General features: G+C 42.2%; 1 protein-coding gene across 2 annotated transcripts in view; it reads right to left on the bottom strand.

The window, feature by feature from the left end:
• Positions 1 to 27,237, bottom strand: part of MIS18A (MIS18 kinetochore protein A) — a 65,061-nt gene extending 37,824 nt beyond the window's left edge. The window contains exons 1-3 of one of the 2 annotated variants that reach the window (XM_029603595.1): positions 26,922 to 27,237; positions 26,071 to 26,137; positions 15,588 to 15,710 (exon numbers count right to left, since the gene is read on the bottom strand). In XM_029603595.1, coding sequence (XP_029459455.1) covers positions 15,588 to 15,710; positions 26,071 to 26,137; positions 26,922 to 27,084 — 353 coding nt within the window. In that variant the 5' untranslated portion in view covers positions 27,085 to 27,237. The remainder of the gene's footprint in view (positions 1 to 15,587; positions 15,711 to 26,070; positions 26,138 to 26,921) is intronic. The other variant, XM_029603594.1, reaches the window with a different exon arrangement.
• Positions 27,238 to 27,489: the final 252 nt, after the last annotated feature.

Raw genomic sequence — 27,489 nt, 5'->3', positions numbered from 1 at the left:
CCTCCTGTGCCCACTGACCCTGGGCTGATTTTCCTTGACAAATCACCCCCCATCCAGAGTAGCTGGCATCCATACCCAGTTGGGTATTTCCAGATCCATTCCCTTTTCCAGATTGTGCAGAGACAGCTACCACCCTCCAGCATCGGTAGAGGAAGCTGAAATTCCTCCGACAGCAGATTCCAACGGGATAACAGAGCCCCCTGCAGAGGATGCATGTAAGCAAAAGCCCATGGCACTAAATCCAGCGTAGAAGCCATGGATCCCAGGAGCTGCAGGGTAATCTCAGACCTTGGGCACTGGCAGGCTCAGCAACCAAGAAGCTGACTCTGCAGCTTGAGGACTCTCTCCGAAGTCAGGAACACCTTCCCCAGCTGTGTATCGAAGCGTGTGCCCAGATATTCCAAGGGTTGGGGTGGCTTCAGATGACTCTTTGCTAGGTTCGTCACCCAGCCAAACACCCCCAGAAGCTGAAGTACACACTGGACTGAGCAACCACACTATCACAGACTTTGCTCATATCAGTCAATTGTCCAGGTATGGGTGGGATCAGGACACCCTCCCTTTCTGAGTGCCGCCGCCGCCACTACCACATCACCTTTGTGATTGTGCGCAGTGCCATCCCCCAACCCAAAGGGAAGAGTTTGAAACTGGAAATGTTCTTCCAGAACCATGAACCTCTGATGTCCGGGACAAATGGGGATAGGAAGATAGGCCTCTGACAAGTCCAAGGACACTAGAAACTCCCCTTTGTGCACCGCCACTATCACTGTGCGCAGCATTCACATCCGAAAACACGGCACCTGGAGGTCAGCATTCACCTTCTGCAGATCAAGAATAGGCCAGAAAGTGTCCCCTCTTTCTTTGGGACCACAAAATCACAGAATACCTGCCCTGCCCCCTCTCCTGAGGCAGCACGGGAACAATGGCACACAGAAGCTGCAACTGCTGTATTGTGTCCTACACAGCTCCCTGTTTCCACCTGGAGACTACAAAGGTGTCCCTGAGTGGCTGAGAAAATTCTAAGGCATAACTGTCTCTTATCACGTCCTGGACCCACCGGTCCAAAGTGATTCTGGTCCACTCCTCATAAAAGAGAGATTGCCTCTCTCCGATAGCTTTTAGGGAGGAGCGAACCAACACACCTTCATTGCCCAGTTTTGTTTTCGCTCTCTCCTTGGGATCCACCGTCTCTCGGGGAATCTGCACCAATTCCAAAAGGGCTGCTGTGTATCCGAACCCTGAGATGCCAGCGCAGGGGGTCCTGCCCGCCCAAAGCTTCCTAAGCCTCTCGAAAATGGGCTCGCAGCGGAAAGAACTTCCTAGGACCCTTCTGGTCCCTCCTGTAATTTATTGCCTTTCGACTCTCCGAACTGCTTCATAAGCTGCTCCAAGTCCTCCTCAAAGAGGAACTTCCCCCTGAATGGGAGGTTTGACAGCTGGGCTTTAGATCACATGTCCGCTGACCAATTTCACAGCCATAGGAGCCTTCGCGCTGCCACTGACAAGACCATACTCCTGGCAGAAGTCCGAACCATGTCATACAGAGCACTGGCATCATAGGCTACCCCCGCCTCTAAACGGGCCACCTATGCTGCGTCAGATACCGTTCCTGAATGCTTGTCATGTGCCTTCTGCACCCTGGACAAACAGGCTCTCTGCCTCAGACTTCTGCACACCGCTGCCCAAAGGGACAAAACAAACTTCAGAGAACCGCTTGAGTAGGATCTCCAGCTTCCTGTCCTAGACATCCTTGCGTGCCGCTGCTCCTGCTACCGGAATAATCATCCTTTGGGTAACTGCCGACATGGCTGCATCCATCTTGGAAATTCTCCATAACTCCAAATTCTGTTCTGGCAAGGGATATAATTTTCCCATAGCTCTAGCAACCTTCAGGCACACCTTGGGAGATTCCCACTTGCAATCCAACTTCTTCACCTGCTTCGGCAATGGGAAAGTGGTAGGAGGCCCCTGCAATCCCTCCAGGAGCGGGTTCACCCCTTCCTTGTCAGAGTCTTCCTGGGCGGATTTAATCCCGAGATCCTCCAGCACCTGGGGAATGAACAGACCCAGTTCCTCCCTCTGGAAACAGCTGGACTACTCTCGGGTCATCTCCGTCCGTGACTGGAACCGCATCTGGGTCCTGAGCATCTGAATCCTGCATGGGATCCCTCAAAGTATTCAATGGATCCCAATCTAGGTCCTGCCTCGGATCTCCCAGAGCACCAACAAGGTCCTTGTCTGGTCCCACTGGACCCCCTTAAAGCTGATCAGGATCATCCAGGCTGTCCGACAAATCCTCCTCTTCCGCGGCTCATCCAAGTCCCAGCATACAAAGGAACCCTCATGACTCCACCGGCCCTCTAGTCTTTTTGGCCATCTGGGACTTCCTAGGCAAGAGTCTTTTTGCCCCCAACTCCTTCCTGGCTAAATAAGCCTTATAAAGGAGAACAAAAATCCTGTGGAAAAAACGACTCCAGGTCCAAGGAGGAAGAGTCCTGATCTGCTCCCTCACGAGCCCCTCCCCTGCTACAGTAGGGTACTTTCCCACAGGCAAAAATTTGGGAAGGGAGTCCTGGGGCTCAGAAATGGCAGCCTACATTTCAGCATGTGCTGCCAAAATGGCTACTGGCTCCTCTGAGCCCTCCCCCCCCCCCCCCCCCGGCCACCAGAGCCATCCCAACCACCTGCACTTTCTCACTGCTCCCCCAGGGGCCCCGGCCTCCCCCCCCCCCCCCCAAGGCACCTTCGTGGCAAAACGAGGCTGCATCGAGGCGAGCTTGCCTCAAATCACAGCCGCGGCAAAGTTTGCCATGCAGCGCTGGAGCCAGCATGTTGGGACAGTCAGGCCTGCACATGCAGTCAGGCCTTAAAATAGACAGCGCAGACACAAACTCAGCTGCTGCTGTCCGGTGCTGAAATTCAGCACTCACCCGCCCCCGAAGGCAGGCAATATGGCCTGCTCCTTCTTGCCTGCCTCTGCAGGAAAACAAGTCCTAACCTAACCCACTCCTCAGCCCTGCACAGAGCTGCTGCTGCCACCAATCTCCCTGCTTCAACTTTTTTTTTTTTTTTTTTAATTAAATTAAAGAGAAGCCACAAATAAAAAAGGGGAAAGAATTACTCCCCTGCTTCTGGAGCTTGAGGAGTCAGGCCCACCAAGGGAGGGGAACCAGGACCCTTGGCTGTCTACCCCCCCAGCCTCTGTCAAGAAGGACCAAATCCGGTCAGGGATACAAACCCCTGCTTCCCCCAAGGGATGGCCCTCTAAGGAACCTAACATCTTGGGGAACCAAATCCTCTTATCTGATCTTTTTCTTCAGACTCCAGACCACAGGTTTGCACCTCTACCATCTGCTGCAGACAGAGAAATACTAAGGGACTGCAGGTGGCACTCTCGTTATGCAGCAGTGCCTCAGAGTTTTGTTCTCTGCCGCCATCTGCTGGTAGGGAGGCATAAACCCACTTGGCTGGACTGATCCGGGGTATGAACAAAAACTAATAATCCATAATCTACTCCACAATATATCCTTCCCATGGACTAGTGCAACCCTACGGATCCATACTCCCAACTATATTCTTGGCTTTTCAAGTCAATTATTAGATATCCCTTTCTCCAAAGCTAGCCCACTTACGTGTAACCTGCGAGTGCTCATTCTATCTTAGGTACAAACCTATGGAATTCATATCTACCAGCCTACGACTCACAAGATCCAAAAGGTTTTAAGAAGCTCCTCAAAACATCTATTTAATGAAGCATTTGCCTCCATTAATTAGGTTGTACTATGAATCTGCAGTACAGATAGGACTCATGTATTACCGCAGCCTCTAAGACAGAAGACTGATTTGTTTTGTTGTAATGACACCTTTATATTATGTATGTATTGTTGTACCCCGCTCTGAATTTCTTGAAGGGGCAGGTAACAAATACAATTTTATTTTTTATTTATTTAAAGGTAACTGCAGCATGGATTACTTTTTTTTTCTATGTGCATCACTTTGCACTTGTCCATGTTAAATTTCAACTGCCATCTGGATATCCAGTTTCCCATTTTTGCAAGGACTTCCTGTAATTTCTCAATGCGCTTGTGATTTCGCTACTCAGAATAATTGTGACATCTGCAAATCTGGTCACCCCACTCATCTTTTCCAGATGATTTATAAATATATTAGAAAGCACCGTTCCCAGTACAGATAACCAAGGCACTCCACTGAGAAAACTGACCATTTACTCCTGTTCTCTATTTCCTATCTTTTTAACTAGTTTGCAAGCCACAACAGGACATTGCCTCCTATCTCATGATGTTTTATTTTTCTCAAGAGTCTCTCATGGGGGACTTTGTCACATGCTTTCTGAAAATCCAAATACACTATATCCACCAGTCCATCATGAACCACTTGTTTATTAACCTCTTTAAAAAATATGTAGCTGATTGGCAAGGCAAGACTTCCCTCAGGTAAATCCATGCCAGCTGTGTCCCATTGAACCATGTCTTTCTATATGTTCTGCGATTTTATTTTTTAGGATAGTTTCTGTAATTTCTCTCACCAAATCACCCCTGGAGCCCTTTTTAAAGATTGGCCTCCATACAATCTTCAAGTACAAATAGATGATTTCAAAGATGGGTAACAAATTACTAGTAATATTTGTGAAATGGTTATCTTGCCTATCAAAATTTTCCTAGGTGATATAGAAGGTACATTCATAATTACATAAAAATGTTACAAATAAAAGAAAAAACTCAGTTCAAACAAAATCAATACTACTACTACTGTTTTTGCTGTCCCCAAGATAATCCAGTTACTCATAATTAAACTTGTCCTCCACCACATATCATCTGGCACTGCTCCCAGTTGCCTTGTTCCCTCTCCCCATCATTGCCCTCACCCCTCCCCCTTTTTTGGTTGTCTATCACTGCTAGCATTACTTTCTCTTGACTCCTTTCTCCCCCTCCCTGCCCTTATAATGGCAAACTACCCAATCCCCTGCATTCACTACCCATCCCGCAGACCCCTACTCCTCCCCCATTACAACCCAACCGCCCATCGCAAGTCCCTTCTCCCCATTCTCATTTCCCCCCCTGACACAGCTACTAGGACTCACAACCCTATCCATAGTTCTTTGCAATGCTCAATCTCTCTCCAAAAAAACCACAATCCTTAACGACCTAATAATTGACTATAAGCCGGAAATCTGCGTCGTCACAGAAACCTGGCTCAAGGATTCTGACATTGTCCTCCTCAATCAGCTCCCCACGCCCTCTTATGATATCTTCACCAGCCCGAGACCCAAGAAACGAGGCGGAGGCCTCCTTTTAGCAGTTAAAAAGCACATAAAACAAACCCATGAACATAGACACCCCTCCCAGATTTGAGATTGGTCTGCACAAATCCCCTGAGCTACAAATCTGTCTTGTCTACGCCTCTCCTGGCCTTCTAGAACTCAACCCCTCCCCTCTTACTGAATTCATTTCTATCAACATTGAAGCCCCAGCCATTATATTAGGAGACTTCAATCTCCATATAGACTCCTCCCCCCTTTCATTGTCCTGTGAAACCTCTCCTAACTCACTCCAAGCCATTGGCTTTAAACAAATCATCTCTTCACCCACCCACAAAGCCGGGCACACCCTAGATCTTATTTTTATTAATTCCCGTATCCACTCTACTAACACACCCTCATGCATCCCTGTTCCATGGTCTGACCTTTCCTTCATGAAAACCCTACTCTCCATAAATGTGCCGACCATTTGCAACCCTGCTCCAAGTACCACCATTGTCTTCAGAAAATCCTGCTCCAGCGAGGACCTTCTCAGCTTTTTCCAGTTCTCTGTCCAAACTCAACTGCACCAATCCTGAAGCTGCACTTACCTCTTGGAGCAACCTCACTCACGACATTGCAAATAATCTATGTCCGATCACCAGACGTGACCTGAACCCATCTTCAAAAAATCTAAAACCATGGTATACCGCTAAGTTAAAAAAAAATGAAAAATAAACTCACAGAGAGAGAGAGAATCTGGCATAAAGATCTTTCTCTTCAACAAGCCTCCACCTACAAATCTGCCCTTCACTGCTACAGACTCTCCACACTTAATGCCAAATGCAACTTTTACGCCTCTAAAATACATGACTACATGTACAACCCCAAAGCCCTTTTCTCCTATGTTGCGGATCTCACCAAGTCCACCCCCCTCCTCCCATCCCTGAAAATGAAGCTAGTAGCAAATGTGAAGAACTAGCAGTCTACTTCCACAACAAAATAGCAAACATCCTCCTCAGATTCCCTATCACCCCTCATCCTATCCCCACGGGCCCATGCCATCCTTAACTCTGTCGATCTCACCTCCTCCAAGGAAATTGAATCAATTCTCAAAAAGATTAAACCTGCATCCCACCCTACAGACACCATACCCACTAAAGCTCTCCTAACGATTCCTAACACCATCGCCAAACCATTAGCTGACATTGTCAACTGCTCCCTCTCCTCTGGCATAGTCCCAGACACACTCAAGCATGCAGTGGTCAAATCTTTGCTCAAAAAACCATCGTTAGATCCTAATGACCCAGCTAATTTCTGTCCCATTTATCTCTAAAATCATGGAAAAGATAGTCAACACCCAACTAATGGACTACCTCAAAAATAACAATATCCTTCACCCCTCACAATTCAGTTTTCACAATCATTTTAATACTGAAACCCTCCTACTCACTCTCTCTGACCACCTTATCAGAGGCATGGACCAAGATCACTGCTACATCCTTGCCCTCCTTGACATTTCCTCTGCGTTTGATACAATAAGCCACAATCACCTCCTCTCCCACCTATCTGATATAGGCCTCTCAGGTTCAGCCCTCCAGTGGTTTAAATCCTGTCTAGACAATTCTCAGTCAAAATAGGCAATGCTGAATCCACTCATTATGCCCTCACCCAAGGAGTTCCTCAAGGTTACTCCCTTTTCAATATTTACCTTACACCCCTCTGCCAGCTCCTATCTGACCTTGGTCTCAAATTCTACCTATATGCAGATGATGTCCAAATCATCATATCTATTCATGACTCTATATCAAATTCCCTAAAACTCTGGGGGAAATGTCTTGCTGCCATTAATGCCCTACTCACAAATCTCCATCTTGCCTTAAACATCTCCAAAACTGAACTGCTCTTCATATCCCAATCCCCTAAACCTTCCCTTGCAAACGACCAGGCATATAGTGCCATCTCCGCTCAGCTTTTTGTACGAGACCTTGGTGTTCTGATTGACCAGCAATTGAACCTAAAAAAAAAATACAACAACACAATCCTCAAGGAAGGTTTCTTCAAGCTCAGTGTTATGAAAAAACTAAAACCCTTACTCCATACTAATGATATCCGTACCGTCATCCAGGCCACCCTCTCATCTAAAATGGACTACTGCAACTCCCTTCTCCTGGGTCTCCCCATCTCCACCATAAAACTGCTTCAAATGCTACAGAATGCGGTAGCGAGGACCATCTCAAATGATCGAAAATCAGACCATATTACTCCCATCCTTAAAGACCTTCACTGGCTCCCGATCCCCTCACCTATCCTCTATAAAACCCTTACTATCATTCACAAATCCATCTACACACACAATTCCAACTGGATTGATGAGCCATTCCACCCCACACTCTCTCTAACTGCCCTACCAGAGCAACCAATAAAGGAACCCTCCACGTGTCATTCCTCAAGAAGGCACACCTTACCTCCATGAGGGATCGTGCCCTCTTCATTGCTGGACCTACCCACTAACCTCCGGCTTGAGCCTTGTACCATCAAATTCAGAACTAAATTAAAGACCTGGCTCTTCAAACAGGCTTACCCTGAGTAGATCCCCTGCACTCTTAACCCTTGCTGCATCAGCACTTAACTTTATACATGGGTTCAGGTTATGTTACATTGTTGACTTGTTAGTTTTTACACAATCCATTGCTCTTCTTTACCAGTTCCTTGTTATTTCTCTTTGTTCCTATGTAATCCCATCCCCGGTACCTGTTTAATGTAATTTCCAACTTCAGTTCTGATGTATCTACTAATACCAGTATAAAAAAAGCTTTAAATAAATAAATAAAATGTATTAAAAACAGGTGAAAATAAATATGATATAATTATAATAAAGCAAAATAGATATGCCTGCAACATAAAACAAACAGTTGAACTGACATTAGCTAGACCTCCAATTACATTTTTTAGATCTTTCAGAACTCTGAGATGTAAAGCATCTGGTCCAGGCAATTTGCTACTCTTTAGTTTGTCAGTCTGCCTTATTGAGTCACACAGGTTCATCATGATGTGTTTCAGTTTTTCTAAATCACCATTAAATAACAAAAGTTTCCTCGATGGTATCTCCCCAACATCCACTTCAGTAAACATTGAAGCAAAGAATTAATTTAGTTTTTCCACTATGAACTTTTCTTCCCTAAGTGCATCTAACCTCTCGATCAGTTAATGGTCCAATTGATTCCCTCACAGGCTTCTTGCTTTGGATATATTTAGAAAAGGTTTTAGTACGAGTTTGTGCCTCTTCGGCCAGCTTCTTTTCAAATTCTTTTTGTCTGCCTTATCAAGGTTTAACATCTAATTTGTCAATGCTTATGCTTTTTTCTATTTTCTTCAGCTGGATCCTTTTTCCAATTTTTGCAAGAAGTTATTTTGGCTAAAATAGCCTCATTCTCTTCTTCTATGCTGGTAGTTGTTTGGCCTTCCTTCCACTTTTTCTAATGCATGGAATACACTTGCCTTCTGTATAAATTGGTCGCAACCACCACCACCCGGCGCCTTCAGGAAAATGAAGGGAAAAGAAAAAAAAAAAGTCTGAAAAAGAAGACAAGTGACTTTTAAAAATCAGGGACAGCTGCGAAAATAAGCCCCACCCCCTGATGTTATCGCCTCAAGCCGCGGACCGTTCAAATCTGTCGCGACCACCAAGCATTGCGCGCCAAAGGGGCACGCCCCCTTTGTGCACCCCTTAGTGTTAACAATAATCAGCACTAATAATCTTAAACTTTTCACCTAAACCAGCCAAGATATGGAAAACCCCCAACGACAACAAGAAACACAGAAATAGTTTGAAATTAGAAATTAACCAAAAACAACATAAGCATGAAACCAAAAAACCACAAATTACCAACACTCTACTTTATCTCATAATAAAACTAAAACATACAGCAGCTACTTAGCACTATCATTCATTCATGCTTTTTAATGCACAATCCATAATAAAAAAAATTCCCATCATCAATGACTTTCTTCAAGATGACAAACCAGACTTCATGGCAATCATGGAAACATGGATAAAAAAAAAAAAACACAGACTCAGTACTAATCAATCAAATCAACAACCCTTCCTACAAAACCTTTTCAATTCCCAGACCAAAAAAAGAGAAAGGTGGAGGCCTAATGCTAATAAAAAAAAAACAAAAAAAAAAACCTACAGATGAAATTACTCCCAACTATCAACTACACACCTCTCGATATTGCTCTATTTGACTCACCAAAACTCCAAATCTGCCTGATATACTGCCCCCCCCCCAATACTCTGAATCAAAACTGCTCACCACTTATTGAATTCTTCTTGACAAAAATATCCATCAACAAACCCATAATCATCTTAGGTGACTTCAACATACACATAGATACCATCCCTCACTCCCCTACATGTTCCTCAATAAATTGACGCGCTCTCATCAATAGGTCTTAGCCAAATTATCAATGGACCAACACAAAAAGCAGGTCACACACTTGACCTTGTCTTCATAAATACTAACATATAGAATATCCACCAAACAAAGATCACCAAGATACCCTGGTCTGACCACTCTATAATCCATGCAAACCTATACTCAAACCATAAATTTACTACAATAGCAAACCACATGATAAAGAAAACAATAAAACCCCCAAAACCAATGGTACAATGAAAACATCAGATCAGCCAAACGTGCACTCAGAAAAAAGGAGAAAAAAATGGAGGAAAAATAAACACACAACTAGCTGACTACAAAAAAACTCAAAAGAAAAAAAGGACTTCTACTCAATTAAAATAAATACCAATATAACCCAAAGATGCTTTTCACAATCATAAAAAGTCTAACTACCGGTAAATCATTCAATGACGACCAGTTATCTTCAATATCTAAGATAACAAGTAATGAACTCGCAGAATTCTTTGATGGAAAAAAAATCGAAAACCTAATTAATAACCTCAACAACTCTCAAGACCAGAAAATACAAAATTCTCAAACATTAAGTTGGCCCTACTTTAAAACTGCATCATCTCTCGAAATCCAAACAATCATCAAAAAAATGAACCCAGCTAAACACCCCATTTACTCCATTCCCATAACAACGATAAATATCATACCTTCAATAACTAAAATTTTAACTGAAATCGTAAACCTATCCCTCACACCGAAGGAACCTATCCAGAATGCCTAAAATCAGCAATTATCAAACCCATTCTGAAAAAGAACAACCTTGATCCAGAAAATCCTCTGAACTACAGACCAATATCAAACCTACCCTTCATTGCCAAAATCATCCACTCCCGTCTCAGCGACCACCTTGAAGAAAGCAATATACTACTTCCCAAACAATTTGGATTCGGAAAACAACTAAACACCGAAACTTTATTACTAATCATTGAATGACACCGTACTCAAAGGTTTTGAAAATGGCCACAGCTACCTTCTGATCCTACTCGATCTATCAGCAGCCTTTGACACAGTAAACCACTCTATTATGATCGAACGTCTATCAGAAATTGGTGCAAAAGAAAAAAAAAACAAAAAAAACCACACCTCTACAATGGTTTACTTCATATCTATCACAAAGAACATACCAAGTACGGTTCAATGACACTTTCAAAAAAAAAAAAAAAAAAAGTAAATCTAGACACTGGAGTCCCCCAAGGTTCTGCACTATCAGCGACACTTCTTCAACATTTATCTCCTTCCCATCTGCCACCTCCTATCAAAACTGAACTTAACCCACTTCATTTACGCAGACATTCAAATATTAAAATCCCAATAATCAACTCCTCAGAAGAAACCTACAAAAAAACAACCACATACCTAAACAAAATAAAGCAACTACTAACCAAACTGAAACTTATACTAAACTTTGACAAGACTGAAATAATCTTACTGGACAGAAAGAACAACTTTCCTCAACCTCCACCACTCAACTTAATAAACCAAAAAGTGACTATCACTCCAACCAATCATGCACGTAACCTCGGAGTTATAACTGACAAAAGAACTCTCCTTCAAAAATCACATCACAGCTAAAATCAAAGATGGTTATCACAAACTACTAACATTACGTCATTTAAAACCTTTCCTATCCCCCAATGATTTCAGATCAGTCCTTCAACTTCTCCAACCTGGACCTACTGTAATTTTTTACTATTCAACCTACCTTTCAATACCATCCACCCACTACAGATCCTACAAAACACAACTGCAAGAATACTCACAGGATCACATCACTCCTTCCCTAATATCTCTACACTGGCTCCCAATTAAATTTTGAATTGAATACATAATCATATCTGTACTTCATAAAATATTATATGAAAAACAAACAAACAAACTGGCTTACTCCATCCATTAAATTTCATGATCCAAAGAAAAACCTCAGATCAGCAAATAAAGGACTATTAAACATCCACCTTCTCAATCCAAACAACTCACCTCAACTCAAAAGAGAGCAATTTCACTCGGAAGCCCCAAACTCTGGAACACCCTCCCAATAGATCTCAGAACACAAGAAAACTTAAAAACTTTCAAAAAAGATCTATAAACATGGATGTTTACAAAAGCTTACCAACTCGCCCAATGAATCAAAACTTCGCCACCATCATATAACACTAAGATGACTTATGGACCCAACTAACTATTTATTTCATTTTATTATTTCTCAGTTATGTTATATTTGGTTTAATATATGAACCTAGTACACAAATGATATATTCTATGTTAACAACCATATAAACCGTTTTTTGAAACACTGTTAAACATTATAACTTTGTAAACCGTTGTGATGGCAAAACCGAATGATGGTATATAAAACTCATTAAATAAATAAATATCCTATTTATTTGGATTTTACATATCCAGTTTTCTTGGACTTTGATTTGATCCTCTGTGCCTCCAACACATCTCTCCACTTGATCAGACATCTTATTTCTCCAACTGATGTTCTTACATCAGTTTTATGTTTTACTGGTTAAATGTAACAAACCTCCTTTAATTTCATATGATAGCATCCTTAAGTTGGCCCCTTCTTCTAAACTCTAAAAGGCTATTATCTAGATTCCTTTTTTTTTTTTTTTAAATTAAGATTTTTATTGAACAGTTAATCTAGATCCTTTATTTTTGATGATGTATATCACCTGTGAGGAGTCAGAAAGGTGCAGTGGGTTGGCCTTATGATTTTTTGGAGGAACAGCGAGTTCTGGAAGAGGCAGTCAAAGATGCCCTGCTGCTGTGGTGTTTGGAAAAAAGAGGTTCCAGTCAGAGTCTGCAGAGAGCCAGTGCAGCAGTCAGACCCAAGGAGCAGCACTACTGCTGGGTGAATTAAGCTGAAGGGTGCAGTTAGGCTCTGGAGACTCCTAGTGTACTACAATTGTTAAAAGCTGCTGTCCATTTTCATTTTATTTTCAAATGTATTAATCACCACTCCCAAGAACCTACATAGCGGTATACAAGAAAATAGTTAAAACTCAGTAACAAAGATTACAAAAATCGACAGAGGGCAAGGCAAAGGTCTTGGTAAATAAAGCTTTCAATTGTTTATGAAATGCCTAAAATCAGACCTCAGTGGTCAGAGTAACAGATAAGTATGAGAAAAACAAGTGTGAAAGCTTGCTGGGCAGATTGGATGGGCCGTTTGGTCTTCTTCTGCCTCATTTCTATAAGATTTAAAAGGTTAAACAAAAAGTAAATTCCAAATGTGAGGCTCTGCATATGAGAAGGCTCTCTATGTAAGAACCACTAATCGGTTACTATCAGAAATCTTAACAAGAGCCTGAGATTAAGCCAACAAGGGCCACGCGTGCTTCAAAGGATGGAAGATCTGTGCAGTTATGAAGAATATGATAGCAATTTGCTGGAGATCTTCTGCAGAGAACATTGTGGCATGGTCCTGGGAGGCGATTTCTGCTGGGATCAGCAAGATGAAATCCATTTGTGGAACAGAACTGAACCTTCAGTTACAATGCTTATTTGGGATAAAGCAGTGTGGACTAACTTAATATTTCTTCACTAGCCTTTGACAGCTAATACACTTCTTCAGAACACAATCAGAAGGAAGGATTAGCCCCCAAACGCTAGACAAGAAATATATTAAGTTAGTTCAATAAAAAAATATCACTGTATACATTTTTTTTTAATTGTTTCTATTGGTTAATCTTTATTTGGGATGAGGGAGAGAACCCTTGAGTTCTATGGGTTTGCCATGGCTCGGATCAATTTAGACACTTAATTCCATAAACATTGCTGGAAGGCACAAATTCATACATTGTTCAGATATTCTTGACAAGTCAGAGAATAGTCATTTTTTTGAAGTTTAAAGTTGCTACCTTTGATTGTATTTGAACTGATCCAGATCCAATTGTTCCTACGCTGAATCTGCATTTTCATGATTGATTAGTGCTAATCCTTTCACCACGGGGACTGGACTGTTTTATTCTTTTGTCCATGTGCCTAAAAATAAACAAGCATTCTAGGAAAATGCCAGCTACTGTGTGGCCATTCCATTAACTGCCGGGCTGAAAGCTGAACTGTTCCTAGCAACAGAGGATCTGAGGAGTGAAGTGTTAAAAGACAATGTATGTATTTCCCCGTGGGCCTTGTACCCAGCCAGCCAGAAACATGGATATACGTTCACAAACTGTTACAGCGGTGCCTTCCTTAGTTCTGACACTAATCAGATCCGAGACTATGTAGTTACAACTATTTTCAGAGTCCCTTAAGAACAGTAAAGATAGTGGACAGGAAGCCTGCAAGCAGGCCATGCTTGTCTTTTCCCTGCTGTGTATTAATGTTTTTCTGCTAAACCACACTGAAAACTGCTACAGGCCATAGTCCAGCTCTTCAGAGCTCTGCAGCAGCTCAGTCTGCGCAGATCGCTTAATGCTCTGCAGGGATTTTAAGGATTTTACACTGTGGGGGATTGGAGCTCAAAGACTGACTTGCCTACTCATGTGTCACAATTTAGTGATACTCAATGGTTTTCTGCCCTAAGGAAAAGAGCCCCAGTCTGGACAATCTTTTAGCACAAATAAAGTTTGGAATCCCACTTATTAGCCAGATAACCCCTTTTATGTTATTTCTAACATTTGGATAGCGTTTAGATATATTTTATGAATCCCATACTCCAAACATGGCCTAACCAAGGTGATAGAGTGGGAGGATGACATCTGTCTCCCCCCCAATACCATTAAATGCATGCCAGTATGCACCCAGCTTAGGCTTGCACTAGCTTTATCTTCAGCTAGTATGAAGAGATCTTTTTACTGGTAAGTGATAGTAACTGTTAGGATCCTGTTGGGATACTCTAGGTTCCACGTCCACCAATAGGGATACTTGGAAGGGCTGAACTTTCAACAATATATATTCAATAATACAAACAGTACAAACCTATACAGTAAGAATAGCAAGGCACCAAAAAAAAAAAAAGGACTAAAATAGTTAATGATATGAGAGAAAGTAAACTTTAAAGCTTATTTCATTTAGTCATCCATATAATAGGCTCAGTTAAAATATTTCATAACTTAACATGCAATTAATACCTCAATTGCTAACAGGAAGAAATGTGTAAAAAGGTTTCTTTTTTAAGGATTCTGCAAAGTTCTGTAGACTCCGCTGTCCTTTAAGTGCCGCAGATCACAGTCAGTCAGACAGAATAAAATAAAAGGATAATACCACCCACTGTCCTTTTTTCAGAAGCCTCTGTAGAGGCTGTGACTTTTGAATTCCTTGTTACAAGCAATTCCACGGTAGCAGGATTAGAAGCAACAGCCACACAAGCAGAAAGATAATGAATTGCCCAAACAAACATACTGCCGAAGTTCATCTTCTCCGAGCCAAGACTGCACACTGCGGTTTTATCAAAAAGTCCACTTTAATCCCCTCTCGTGTACAGCTTGAGGTTTTTTTTTTCCTCTTTCTGTCCAGCTCATCAAGCTGCACGGTTTAATTCCCTCTTTTGCTTCCTTCTACCTCGAACCGCACAGTTCAGCTGTCGGACTCTGTTTGTTTTCTCCTTCTCAAAGTCTGTCGCCTTGGCAACAGCACAGTTCAGCTCCAGTCGGGTTGTGAAGATGCTTCAGAAAAGAAGCAGCACGATAGTGCACACTTGCGTGCTTTTCTCCTGAAGTGCTGCAATCACTCAGGCCTTACACATGGTGGTGCTTTTATTTAGTTACTTAGAGTCTGCAAAGAGGGGCTTACAGGTCTTCGTTCAGTAGAGGGCTACAATACAGTCCCAGAGAACACGAGATCAGTTCGCCTGGGCCTGACCAAGCTAAGTATTTGTGTAAATGAATATTAACTCTCTCCCTTACCTTTCAGTCATGCTGATGTCCAAGCAGAAGAGATCTCGCTTGAAGTCCAGAAGCTTTGGGGTACATCTGTAAATTCTGCCAATGGTCTTGGTGCAGCCAATGCAGGACAAGTCCTCAAATAGGCTAAAATTTAAAAACAAAGCACAAATAATTATATTAAAACCTTTTCAGGCTAAGTACAATGCTGAACTGGAGCACAATGTTTGCATTTAGTGTCGACTGAAAAGGAGAGTATTCTCAGAAAGTTAAAAACCCAAAGACAAATCAAGGGACTAGCTCATCAGCAGGGATTAGTTTATTGTGAGGCCAGTTCTAACTTTCAATATGACCTTAATTAACTACAATCAAAGAGCTCAGAGTAAAAGCCAGAATGTCATTCAATAGCAATTTTTGAAAATCTTCAAATATTTTCTACTCAGAGCATTAAAAATAGGAAAAAATATGATTTCAGAAAGTTATGATTATTTAAAATAGACAAGACCTTTGCTAAATTTACAGCTCTAACAAAGAAAATTCTGAGTTATGGCCAGCAAGACTCAGTTTAGGATATCCTTATCCTCCAAATATAAAAAATACAGAAGATTTGAGTACTGATGTTGAATAAAGAGGCATGGTAAGAAATGACCTAATAGTGCAGCAGACAAAAAAAAAGAAGTGACTCGGGACAAAGGAAAAAAAAAAGCAAAGTTTCCCAATGAGGGAGCACAAGAGAGAAGAACATGGTCCCAGGGGCAAAGACAGAATTAGATCATGCTTCCATCTGGACAGATCTGTTATATAGATCCAGAGAATCCTCCACCTTTTTTCAGCCAAATCCATGCGACTTTACCGACGGATAAGAAGTATATGTTCATAACAACACAATGATTTCCTAAGAACATACTCTTCACCAGGAAGCTGTATAAGTGGTTTGTATGAAGATATACATCTTTTCGGTAAACAGAAAAACATGGCTAGTAATGGCAATGTAAGAGCAAAAAAAAAAGTACAGCTTAAAAGAGGTAAAGGCTACTACAAACACTATCCACTACCTATAGTGACATATTGCATGCTATTTACACAGTGCTTAATGTTGGTCATACATCAAAACACTTTATTCACTTATATATGGTAAATAACTAATATAACTCTATACTTTAGAATCCTGACAGGTACTTGTGACCTGAATTGGCCACTATTAGATAAAGGATGCTTGGCTTGATGGACCTTTGGCTGACACAGTATGGCATTTATATTCAATTCTAGGTAAAATATTAAGATCTTATAAGAGATTAACCTTTAAAAAAAAAAAAAAAAAAAAAAAAAAAGGATTAAAGATGCACACAAAGATTTGAAAAAAAAATTAAAAATCTTAGGGCCGACCCAGCAGCAGTGTCACTCACCACTGTGAAAAATACCCAGATTTGACTATCGGGACAGATAGGAATGCACATGCACAGCTCCTGGAGGGAGTCTCAAACATTGCTCAGTGGTGACACCTACTGGCTAGAATGAAGCTGTACATATACTATTCTCTGACGGGAATCCCAGTCTGTTGCTCCTGGCCAAAGACCATCTCTGCAATAGCTGCTTCTAGGAAAGGTTATAAAAACAGTGGAAATACCCCTGGTAGTTGTGAAGGAAGGCTTATGGTGCCATTGCCCAACGGAGGTTGGTTCTGATGGAGTCACACATCCAAAGAGGCAGAAGGAAGCTGTTAGGCCAAAAATAGAACTACACACAAATTTTTGTTTTATATCTTTATTATCAAAATGATGCTATGAGATGATCCTTGTTGTTATAAAGTGTTTTCTGTAAGATTGTTAGCTGTTTGTCATGCATTAACGACTGGGATGCCAGCCTTAAGGATTCACACCATGTTATATATTTATAACAATATGTAGGGACCTTCATTTATGGCTTTTATTTATTTTAACTTTTCCAAGGAATTTATCACGATTTATTATGACAAGAGCAAAAACAGGAGAAAAATCAGTAGAAAAATGTGACATTTTTCTGGGTAAATATCTGAGTTTATTTTGGTGGAAGAAGTCAGTACAATAAAACAATATTAAGCAGATTTTTCCACTCACTCAGCAGCATCCTTATCTCTTAACATATCCCTTTCTCTCCCTACCCACTGCATTCCTCCTCACTAGTGGTGGCTCTAGACTTCTCTCTCCTTTGGCAGCACGCTTTACCGAAGCTCCTGTGCTCTGCAGTACTGAAATTCTACTTTTGTACGAGGCCATGGAGCTTGCTGGAAAGTGGCTTCCGATAGGCATGGCCCGCTTTAAATGCTGCATTGGTGGCATCAAGCAGCAAGTACTTTGGCTGCCTGCTGAGAGGATTGGCAGGCGCTTACTCTCCAGTGCCAAATCAGCGATATTGGAGAACGAGCGCTTTCCCTGGTGGGGGGACATGACTTGAAATGTTGCAGGTTCCTTGGCCTACATGTCCAGCAGTTGCTGAAGTCCTTGAGCACTCCATCTGGAGCTGCTCTTTAATCAGTCTAAAATGTGGGTGAAAATCAGTTTAAACCCAATTATTACTTCTGGAAAAATCCAGGAATTTATGGATAAAAGGAAAATTGTTTATCTGCTAATTTTCGTTCCTGTACCACCACAGATCAGTCCAGACTCCTTGGTTTTGCCTCCCTGCCAGCAGATGGAGACAGAGAAAGTTTCACCGGCACTGTACATAACCCAGTGTGCCACCTGCAGTCCCTCAGTATTGGCTTGTACCCAAGCCAAGATGAAAGCAACAACCATAAATGGTTAAGCAAGCTTCTAAGCTCGCTTCCCTCCAATGAGCCAGAAGAAGGTGAAGTTGCTCAAAAAGACAACAGAACACTAGTTTCCCAAATTTAACAAACGATGAGCATTGAAAACCTCCAACTCCGCACTATATACAAAGCAACAGTACGAGCAGCAGACTTTCCCTCCAGTAAATTGGCAGGTCTCTGGACTGATCTGTGGTACCACAGGAACGAAAATTAGCAGGTAAGAACCAATTTTCCTTTCCCTGTATGTACCCAGATCAGCCCAGACTCCTGGGATGTTCCTAAGCTCCCCTTAGCTCGGGTGGGACCTGGAGAATTCTGCTCATAGAACACTCTCAAAGCACATGGAAGCTGGAGCCCCTGACATCCAAACGATAATGCCTAGCAAAAGTGGGCAACGACTTCCCAGAAGCCACCCAGCAAATTTAATGCGGAGACATCCGATGAGACTCAGCGAAGTCGCCTGAGAACGCGTCAAGTGAACCCCAAACCCCCCCGGCAGCGGGTACCCTTTAGAAGTGTAAGCTAACTCGATTCACTTCTTTCAGCCACCGCACAAGTATAGCCTTAGATGACCTATTTCCCTTCTCTGGACCACGCCACAGTACAAAGAGGTGATGCGATCTATGGAAGTCATAAGTGGCCTTTAGATACCTCAACAATGCATGCCCTGCATGAGGTATAGATGAATCCAAATCCATAAAAGGTGGAAGCTCTGTCTAAGATGGAACGCAGAGACTACCTCAGGCAGAAAAGAAGGCACCATGCATAAAGATACCCCCAAATCAGACATCTGTAGGAAGAGATCTCAACACGACAGCACCTGGAGCTCCGAAGTTCTCCTGGCTGAACAAATCGCAACCAAGAAAATCACTTTAAAGCGTTAAGTCTTTAACTGTAGCTCTCTTTAGTAGTTCAAACAGAGGCTCACACAATTGTCTAAGATGGACAAATGTTCCGCACCCGAAGAAACAGGTTCTTAGCTCCCTGAAATAACTACAGAACATCCGGATGTGCGTACAGAGGATACCCTTGCACCTTACCCCAGAGACAACACAATGTCACTACCTGGACACTCAAGAGTTAAAGGCCAGTCCCTTGACCAGAACCTTTCTGTAGAAAAGCTAGAACATGTGACACTGTAGCCTGAACAGACTGTGGCTACACTCCATCAATAGCAGACCAGGACTCGAAGATCCTCCAAATTCGCACATACATCAAGGATGTAGAAGGTGGAAACGTGCAATATCCTGCAAATGTTCGATAAAATTAGGTTCTATTAAATACATTTTCTTTGATCCAGATCAACTGGAAGGTTTCATACAGAATAGGATAACCCCTACAAATATTTCTTCATAAAATGTATTATCACATGTGTTTATTGGAATAAGAAAAATAGCAGATATTGATTATAATACTGGTTTATTTCCTAATACTTTTATTATAAGTATATTAACAGTCCCCAGTTGAGGTCTCTTTTGAACTGTTTCCTAGTATACTGTAAGTAAATAAGAAATTGTTACATTCTTCTAATTGTTCAATATTTCATTTAAGTCAATGTTGTTGGCTATAAATTGTAAAAGTTTGAAAATAAAGAATTAAAAAAAAAAAAAGGAAGGCGGAAACAACCACTTTGGAATATCCCCTTTGTCTCCTCTCAGAAGCAAAGCCGCAATCCAGAAGTGAGCCGCCTGACCCAAAAATATCAGGCCCTGATGGAAAAGAGCCGACTGATGTCCGAACCTCAGTGGGCCCACCTATGGCCATGTTCATCAGATCTGGAAAGCATGGTCGATGTGGCCACTTTGGAGCGACCAGGATCACATTTTCTGGAGGTTTCTCTATCCGCCGTAATCCTTTGTCCACCAGAGGCCTCGGGAGGGAAGACAAAGCTGCATCAGAGCTAAGATTCATTTGTACCGTGTTCTGTTCAGTGGCTGTAAAACCGCAACACCTTGGCATTCTCTTTGGTCGGGATATCCCCCATCTTCCACCAATGAGGTACATTCTGCCTCCAACAGCTCCCATTCCCTGGGTTCTAACTTTCTCGACTGATAAAATCTGCTTGAATGTAGTCCACTCTGGTGATGTGAGACATCGCCAGCTGCTCCAATTGCTGTTCTGCCCAGAGAATAAACTCTCGGGCCTCTTTAAATCCAATATCTCTTGAATTGGATACAGGGGGGGAAAAGAAACAGGATGCTTAATTTAAAAAATTGACCTCTGGCCACGCCAAGCGTGTTCAGGGTCTGAGCCAACAAACTCAGCAAGACATCTCTGTGGAAAAAAAGAAAAATCTGAGCAGAGTCCAAAGCGGCTCTCAAACATATGCAATTTCTCCCACTTCTAGAAGTGAGAAAGCCAATTCCCCGTCGGAATCCTCCAATGTCTTATGATCCATATCCATGTGAATATTGCCAGGGACAGCCTCCCTGTGGCATTTGTCTGCCGTGACTGACAAATGGAAGGCCAAGTATGTGATCCCTACATAGTAGGTTGCTTTGCCTTCGCTGGGCACCCCTGCAGAAAGGCCTGCAGGCCCTGGAAACATTCCACACAGAAGGAGGAAGATTGGTCTATACCGGAGTCCATAGGCCCAACCTTGCTCTCTCCAACCTCTCTCAAGGAAGCTTCCGCCCTCGGGAACAAGGGAGGAGAACTGAGCATTGCCTCGCCTCCCCCTCCACATCCCCTTCAGAGACACCATAGGCTGAGGGGATGTCTCAACATGGGCAAAAGCTGAGTAGTCAAATTGCTTCGAGCATCTAAACAGCACTGACACAAAACGGAGAGAGTGAGGACTGAATTGCTATCAGATGGAACGCCTCACAGATAGCAAGGCGTTTGGACCTGTTCGTCCCTGGTGCCTAGCTGTCCTGAACTTCGGCTCTAGGCAGCCTCCTGTCGCAAATCAATGTCACCTGGGTGTACAAGCACACACCTCCAGGACGCGTGCAAATATGTGCTCCATATAGGCCATGGTCGTAAAAGCACAAGTACCTGTGCAAATATGCGCTCAAGTCAAGGCCATGGTCTTATGTGTACAGGTCCCAGCACACGCAACTGCCACGGGAGGAGAATGCGCGCATGCGCACGCAAGAAGAAAACCGCTTCAGTGGCCTATCACATGGGTAAGTAAAGCCTGCCTGCACCTTCAGCACATGTAGGCCCAGAACATATAAACATCTGGCACCGAAAAACATCATCCTGAAGAACGCCTCAACAGCTCAGGCCTCTTGACCGGCTGGGAATCCATGGACACTGGGGCCAAGAGCCAGCATCTCACTAAACACGCTTTGCACATAAGCAAATTAAAACCAGCAGAAGACCTCTACCAGAACCAGAGACTCCTCCTCAATGCAAGTGCCTCTCTGCAGGGCAGGGAACTGCTGGCGATAGTTGAGAAGGGGATTCCCCTACCTCTCCCACCGACACTGCTAGAGAATTGAAAATTGCTGCCGTTTCTGTGCTGACAGGGAAAGCCTCAGCTTTAGACCCCGTCACCCGTGAGGCTTGTTCTACCGGTGCATTCATGCTTGATGCAGACCCCCGAATGCTTTTGCTGCATGTACCCGTGGCACCACCAGCACCTTAATGGCAAGCAGGGGGAACAGTCCCTCAGCACCATGTAGCCAACATGCAGTCTCCTACGTGGGCAGAGAAGCCACTGAAAAACCCCATTGCTGAGCTCCCCGAGCTGCTAAGGTAGCTCCCCCCCCCCCCCCCCAGAACCTTGCTGATGCACAGATTCCTCTGTCTAGGTCCTTGTTCTTTTTTTTTTTTTTAAACTTTGAGAACAAATAAAGATACATAGAAACCAATACTTTCCTTTGGTGCAGAGGTTCAGATTCCAGGAACACAGGCAGCATGACAGATCAAAAAAAAAAAAAAAGCCAGACTTAAAATACCTACTCTCCCTAGAATGGAACACAGAGCTGCTAGCAGAAAAAAAGAAAGATTAGTCAAATTAAAAAAGGGACAGACTAAAAGAAAACAGCTGCCCTGAGCCTGTAGCAGCCTTGTGAAGGGAGGGATCTGTACCACCGGATTTACACCCCAAGGAAGAAAGGAGCGAGTGTACAAAAGGGTCACCCACCCCCCAGCTCGTCCACCTCAACCAGTTAGGGAAGGACTGTAGTGGCAAAAACTCATAATAAAAACATTAAAAATATATCCAAAAGCAAGAAACCTGTGAGGGAGTTGGTTGGACCATTAGATGACCGAGGGGTTAAAGGAGCTCTTAGGGAAGATAAGGCCATTGCAGAAAGACTAAATTAATTCTTTGATTCCGTATTTACTACTGAGGATGTTGGGGAGATACCAATTCCAGAGATGGTTTTCAAGGGTGATGAGTCAGACGAACTGAACTAAATCACTGTGAACCTAGAAGATATAGTAGCCCACATTGACAAACTGAAGAGTAGCAAATCACCCTAGGGTTCTGAAGAAACTCCAAAATGAATTTCCGATCTATTAATCATTAAAATCATCCATTGTACCTGAAGACTGGAGGTTGGCTAATGTAACCCCAATATTTAAAAAGGGCTCCAGGGGTGATCCGGGAAACTATAAACCAGTGAGCCTAACTTCAGTGCCGGGAAAAATAGTGGAAACTATTCTCAAGATCAAAATCACAGAGCATATAGAAAGACATGATTTAATGGATCACAGTCAGCATGCATTCACCCAAGGGAAGTCTTGCCTCACAAATCTGCTTAATTTTTTTGAAGGGGTTAAACATGTGGATAAAGGTGAACCAATAGATGTAGTGTATTTGGATTTTCAAAAGGCATTTGACAAAGTCTCTCATGAGAGGCTTCTAAGGAAACTAGAAAATCATTGGATAGGAGGCGATGTCCTTTCGTGGATTACAAATTGATTGAAAGACAGGAAACAGAGAGTAGGATTAAAAGGTCAATTTTCTCAGTAGAAAAGGGTAAACCAAGGAGTGCCTCAGTGATCTGTACTTGCACCGGCACTTTTTAATGTATTTATAAATGATCTGGAAAGGAATACAATGAGTGAGATAATCAAATTTGCAGATGATACAAAATCAGAGTAGTTAAATCACAAGCAGATTGCGATAAATTGCAGGAGGACCATGCAAGATTGGAAGATTGGGCATCCAAATGGCAGAAGAAATGTAATTTGGACAAGTACAAAGTGATGCATCTAGGGAAAAATAATCCATGCTATAGTAACACGATGTTCGGTTCCATATTAGGAGCTACCACCCAAGAAAGAGATCTAGGCGTCATAGTAGATAAAACTTTGAAATCGTCGGCTCAGTGTGCTGCAGCAGTCAAAAAAGCAAATAGAATGTTAGGAATTTTTAGGCAGGGAATGGTGAATAAAATGGAAAAGGTCATAATGCCTCTGTATCGCTCCATGGTGAGACCATACATTGAGTACTGTGTACAACTCTGGTCGCCGCATCTCAAAAAAGATATAGTTGCGGGGGCCTTGAAGGGAGAGAGAGAGAAGCTCAGTATGAGCCCTCCAAGCACCCGCGGTAAGCCCTTTTTGCCATCAGCTGTTCAGCTAAGGGCTGCTGCGTTGAGATCAGCTGGAGACTGGGGCTTTAAAACCCTGGGTGAAGCGGCGCACAGATGCCGCCGGCAATACCATTGAAAGTGTGGCAGCAAATGTAAGTTTTGGAAATAATTCTGAATCATTTGTGGAATTGCAGCCCCACAACCCTTGACTTTTAACCAACAGGAAGGAATAAATGGAAGCCCTTCTGTAAACATTGGAAGCATACAGGCAACTGCCGTAGATGCTTCTAACGTTACCCTGGGAGACTTGTGGAGAATGCTGATAAAATTTGACTCCAATATAACTCAGATGAATTCATCCTTCTCTGCAATGGTTGGTGGAAATAGAATGTTGATTAAAGATCAGGGGAAAAAATTAACCGATTTAGAATCTAGGGTTAATAATCTATCAATGAAAATTCAAAATGCTCAAAATGTTGAATCTATGTTGCATAGTGAAATAGTAAATCTAGAGAATTGTTTGAAAGTTAAAAATCTACATTTTCTAAATTTTCCTTATACAAGACTTATCACCCTATGAGACATTTGTAAAATATCTTAAGGAAAATTTAGCATATAAAGACAAAGAGATTCCATCTATTTCCAAGATTCATTGTTTTCCTCTTCAATTGAAAGATAATCCTGGGGAACAGGGTGTACCACAGACCCCAGGAATATCAACCTTTTTAGAGGAATCTATAGATATCAAACAAGAGAGCAACCCTTTTTGTATCTTTTTCTCTAGAAAAGGATAAAGAATTCTTTTTTTTTTTAATTTCTCAAAAATAGGGACTTGTTATTTTGTGGTCAAAGAATGTATGTCTTTCCAGATGTTTCAAGGGCCACTCAGGTGCCCAGGAAACAGTTTTTGGCCTTGAAAAGTAAGACTATTGAATTGGGGGCAACCTTTTATTTAAGGTTCCCATGTAGATGTTTTGTTAACTATCAAGGTAAAAAGTTTATTTTTAGTATACCACAACATTTACAAAGTTTTTTTGAGAGATAAAGAATTAGAAAAGGTGAGCCAGGTCGTAGCAGCAGAAATAGGTTCGTAATAAAGTAAAAATTTCTCCTTCTCTCTCCAGATTAGTGTATGATAAGAGATTTTCTTTTTTTCTTATTTGTATAAAACCTCCATTAATGACAATCAATTTTTGACTGTTTTTTTTGTTTCTCATATATGGATTGAACACAATTTATTGCCTTTTTTATGTTTTGAAAATTGTATTCATTGTTTTGAATTTAAAAAATTGAATAAAGTATACATTGAAAAAAAAAAAGATATAGTTACGATGCAGAAGGTACAGAGAAGGGCGACCAAAATGATAAAGGGAATGGAACAGCTCCCCTATGAGGAAAGGCTGAAGAAGTTAGGGCTGTTCAGCTTGAAGAGACGAGACAGCTGAGAGGGGATATGATAGAGGTCTTTAAATCATGAGAGGTCTAGATCGGGTAAATGCGAATAGGTTATTTACTCTTTCGGATAATAGAAGGACCAGGGGGCACTCCATGAAGTTAGCAAGTAGCACATTTAAAACTAATCGGAGAAAATTCTTTTATACTCAACGCACTATTAAGCTCTGGAATTTGTTGCCAGAGGATGTGGTTAGTGCAGTTAGTGTAGCTGGGTTTAAAAAAAGGTTTGGATAAGTTCATGGATGAGAAGTCCATTAACTGCTGTTAATCAAGTTGCTTTAGAAAATAGCCACTATTATTACTAGCATCAGTAGCATGGGATCTACTTAGTATTTGGGTATTTGCTAGGTACTTGTAGCTTGGATTGGCCACTGTTGGAAACAGGATGCTGGGCTTGATGGACTCTTAGTCTGACCCACTATGGCAATTTCTTGTGACTCAATAGGATCCAAAAACCCTCTAGGAGGAAGGCTCATAAATCCAAAATAGTCTCCTAATTGTAGAACTGCATGTTTTGCCCATATCTACCATCTGCTGGAGACAGAAATATTGAGGGTCTGCAGGTGGCACAATGGGTTAAGTACAGTGTCAGTGAAATGTTCTCTATCTCCATCTGCTGGCAGGGAGGCAAAATGCAGGAGTTTGATCTGGGTATGTACAGGGAAAATCGGTTTACACTGAAAACAAAGGTCCCTAAATATATATATATATGCCAATCAGCTAATAAACAAAAATATGTAAATATATTCCATACGATGTTTACTTTTCTTACCAACCAAAATCACTTGACATTTTAGAGAATTTCTGCTCTGTACCAACAGACACGTTTGAGGAGACAGCTGAAACAAAGAACAAATTAAATGAAGTTATAAAGAATAGAAATGATGCTTTTTACATATTTTGTGCTTAAACTGGAGTACACTGCTGAAATATCATTTCAGCCTCTTCAAAACGAATCAAAATTAGAAGAGCCAGCAAAGAACTATGACAACAATTCACAAACTGAGTCCCCAAACACTTTCTGGTGGGTCACACAAAATAATGAGTGACCTTGGTAGCCAACCAGAAAAAAAGAATCTAAATCGGGGGAGCAATGTGCAAACAGAGGATGATAGGACAGGGGGTCAAATATTAAGAGAAAATGCTTTCAAGCTTCTTTTATTGCTTGATTTGTGAACTGAAAGAACTTTTCCGCTGGGGAAACTTACTGCATTCCATTTATAATATTTAAACTGTGAAACAACACACAACGATTTGCATGCTAATCTCTGCTTAATGTGCCATTGATTCTGTGATTGTCATGCCTTTTTACTTGACCAATACAAGAATAACTCAAAGGTGATGATGTAGGTAAGCTTTCGAAACAACCCAAGACTTTTCAGAAGTTACCAACCAGGGCGAGGTAACCTGATAACTGCCATCCGGTTTTTCTAAAAAAAAAAATCTTTATGATGGTTCAAAAAGGTATCAAAACCCACAAAGAACCCCGACACAGATATACACTACGTCCCAAGCTAAGGCATCAGAACATTAATGGGGGGGGGATCTGATCCCTGGAGAGGAGCACCTCCTCTCCTTCCTTTAAATGGTAGGCTCCTCCTAACCCGGGCTCATTTCCCTCACCGGAGAAGAACAGCACGTTATCCTGCAGCTCGTTCCCCACCAGACCACAGGAGTCCGCCAGTACAGCTCCGCAGCCGCCGCACATGAACACCATGGGGATGTGCTCGGGGCCCTCCACCGAACTCTTCTCCGCCATGCCGAGCCCAAGACTTTCCCACCGCATCAGCCCCTTGAAATTCCGCGCCTCGCTCTACGTCACGTCTTCATGCTGGCGCTCTTTTCCGCTTCGTCACTTCCGGAATAATAACCCGGGGCCGGAGAGGCCCTGCGAAACCGAGGAGCGGCTTTACGTTTGCGCATGAGATGGGTGGATATCTTGGGGATGGCAAAAAAAAAAAAAAAGTACAACTCTTGTGGCGGTGAGCGGAGGCACGGGTTTTAATAATTATTCAGGAGAGTAGCTTGACTAAAAGTAATTATTATCCAACAGAAGACAGTGAACAGCCGAGGAACGGGGACAAATGTGTGAGAAAACTGTTAAAAACAAAAGGGTGTACGGTTGAACGAGTGGACCTGGGCATAAGAATCATTAACTGCTCGCTTTTATGGCTTCCCAGATTGTAGATTC

Source organism: Rhinatrema bivittatum, chromosome 5 (genome assembly GCF_901001135.1).
Source record: "Rhinatrema bivittatum chromosome 5, aRhiBiv1.1, whole genome shotgun sequence".
In the NCBI taxonomy this organism is placed as follows: Eukaryota; Metazoa; Chordata; class Amphibia; order Gymnophiona; family Rhinatrematidae; genus Rhinatrema; species Rhinatrema bivittatum.
Note: the sequence above shows the minus strand (reverse complement) of the source record. Positions and strands in the feature narration are given on the sequence as shown.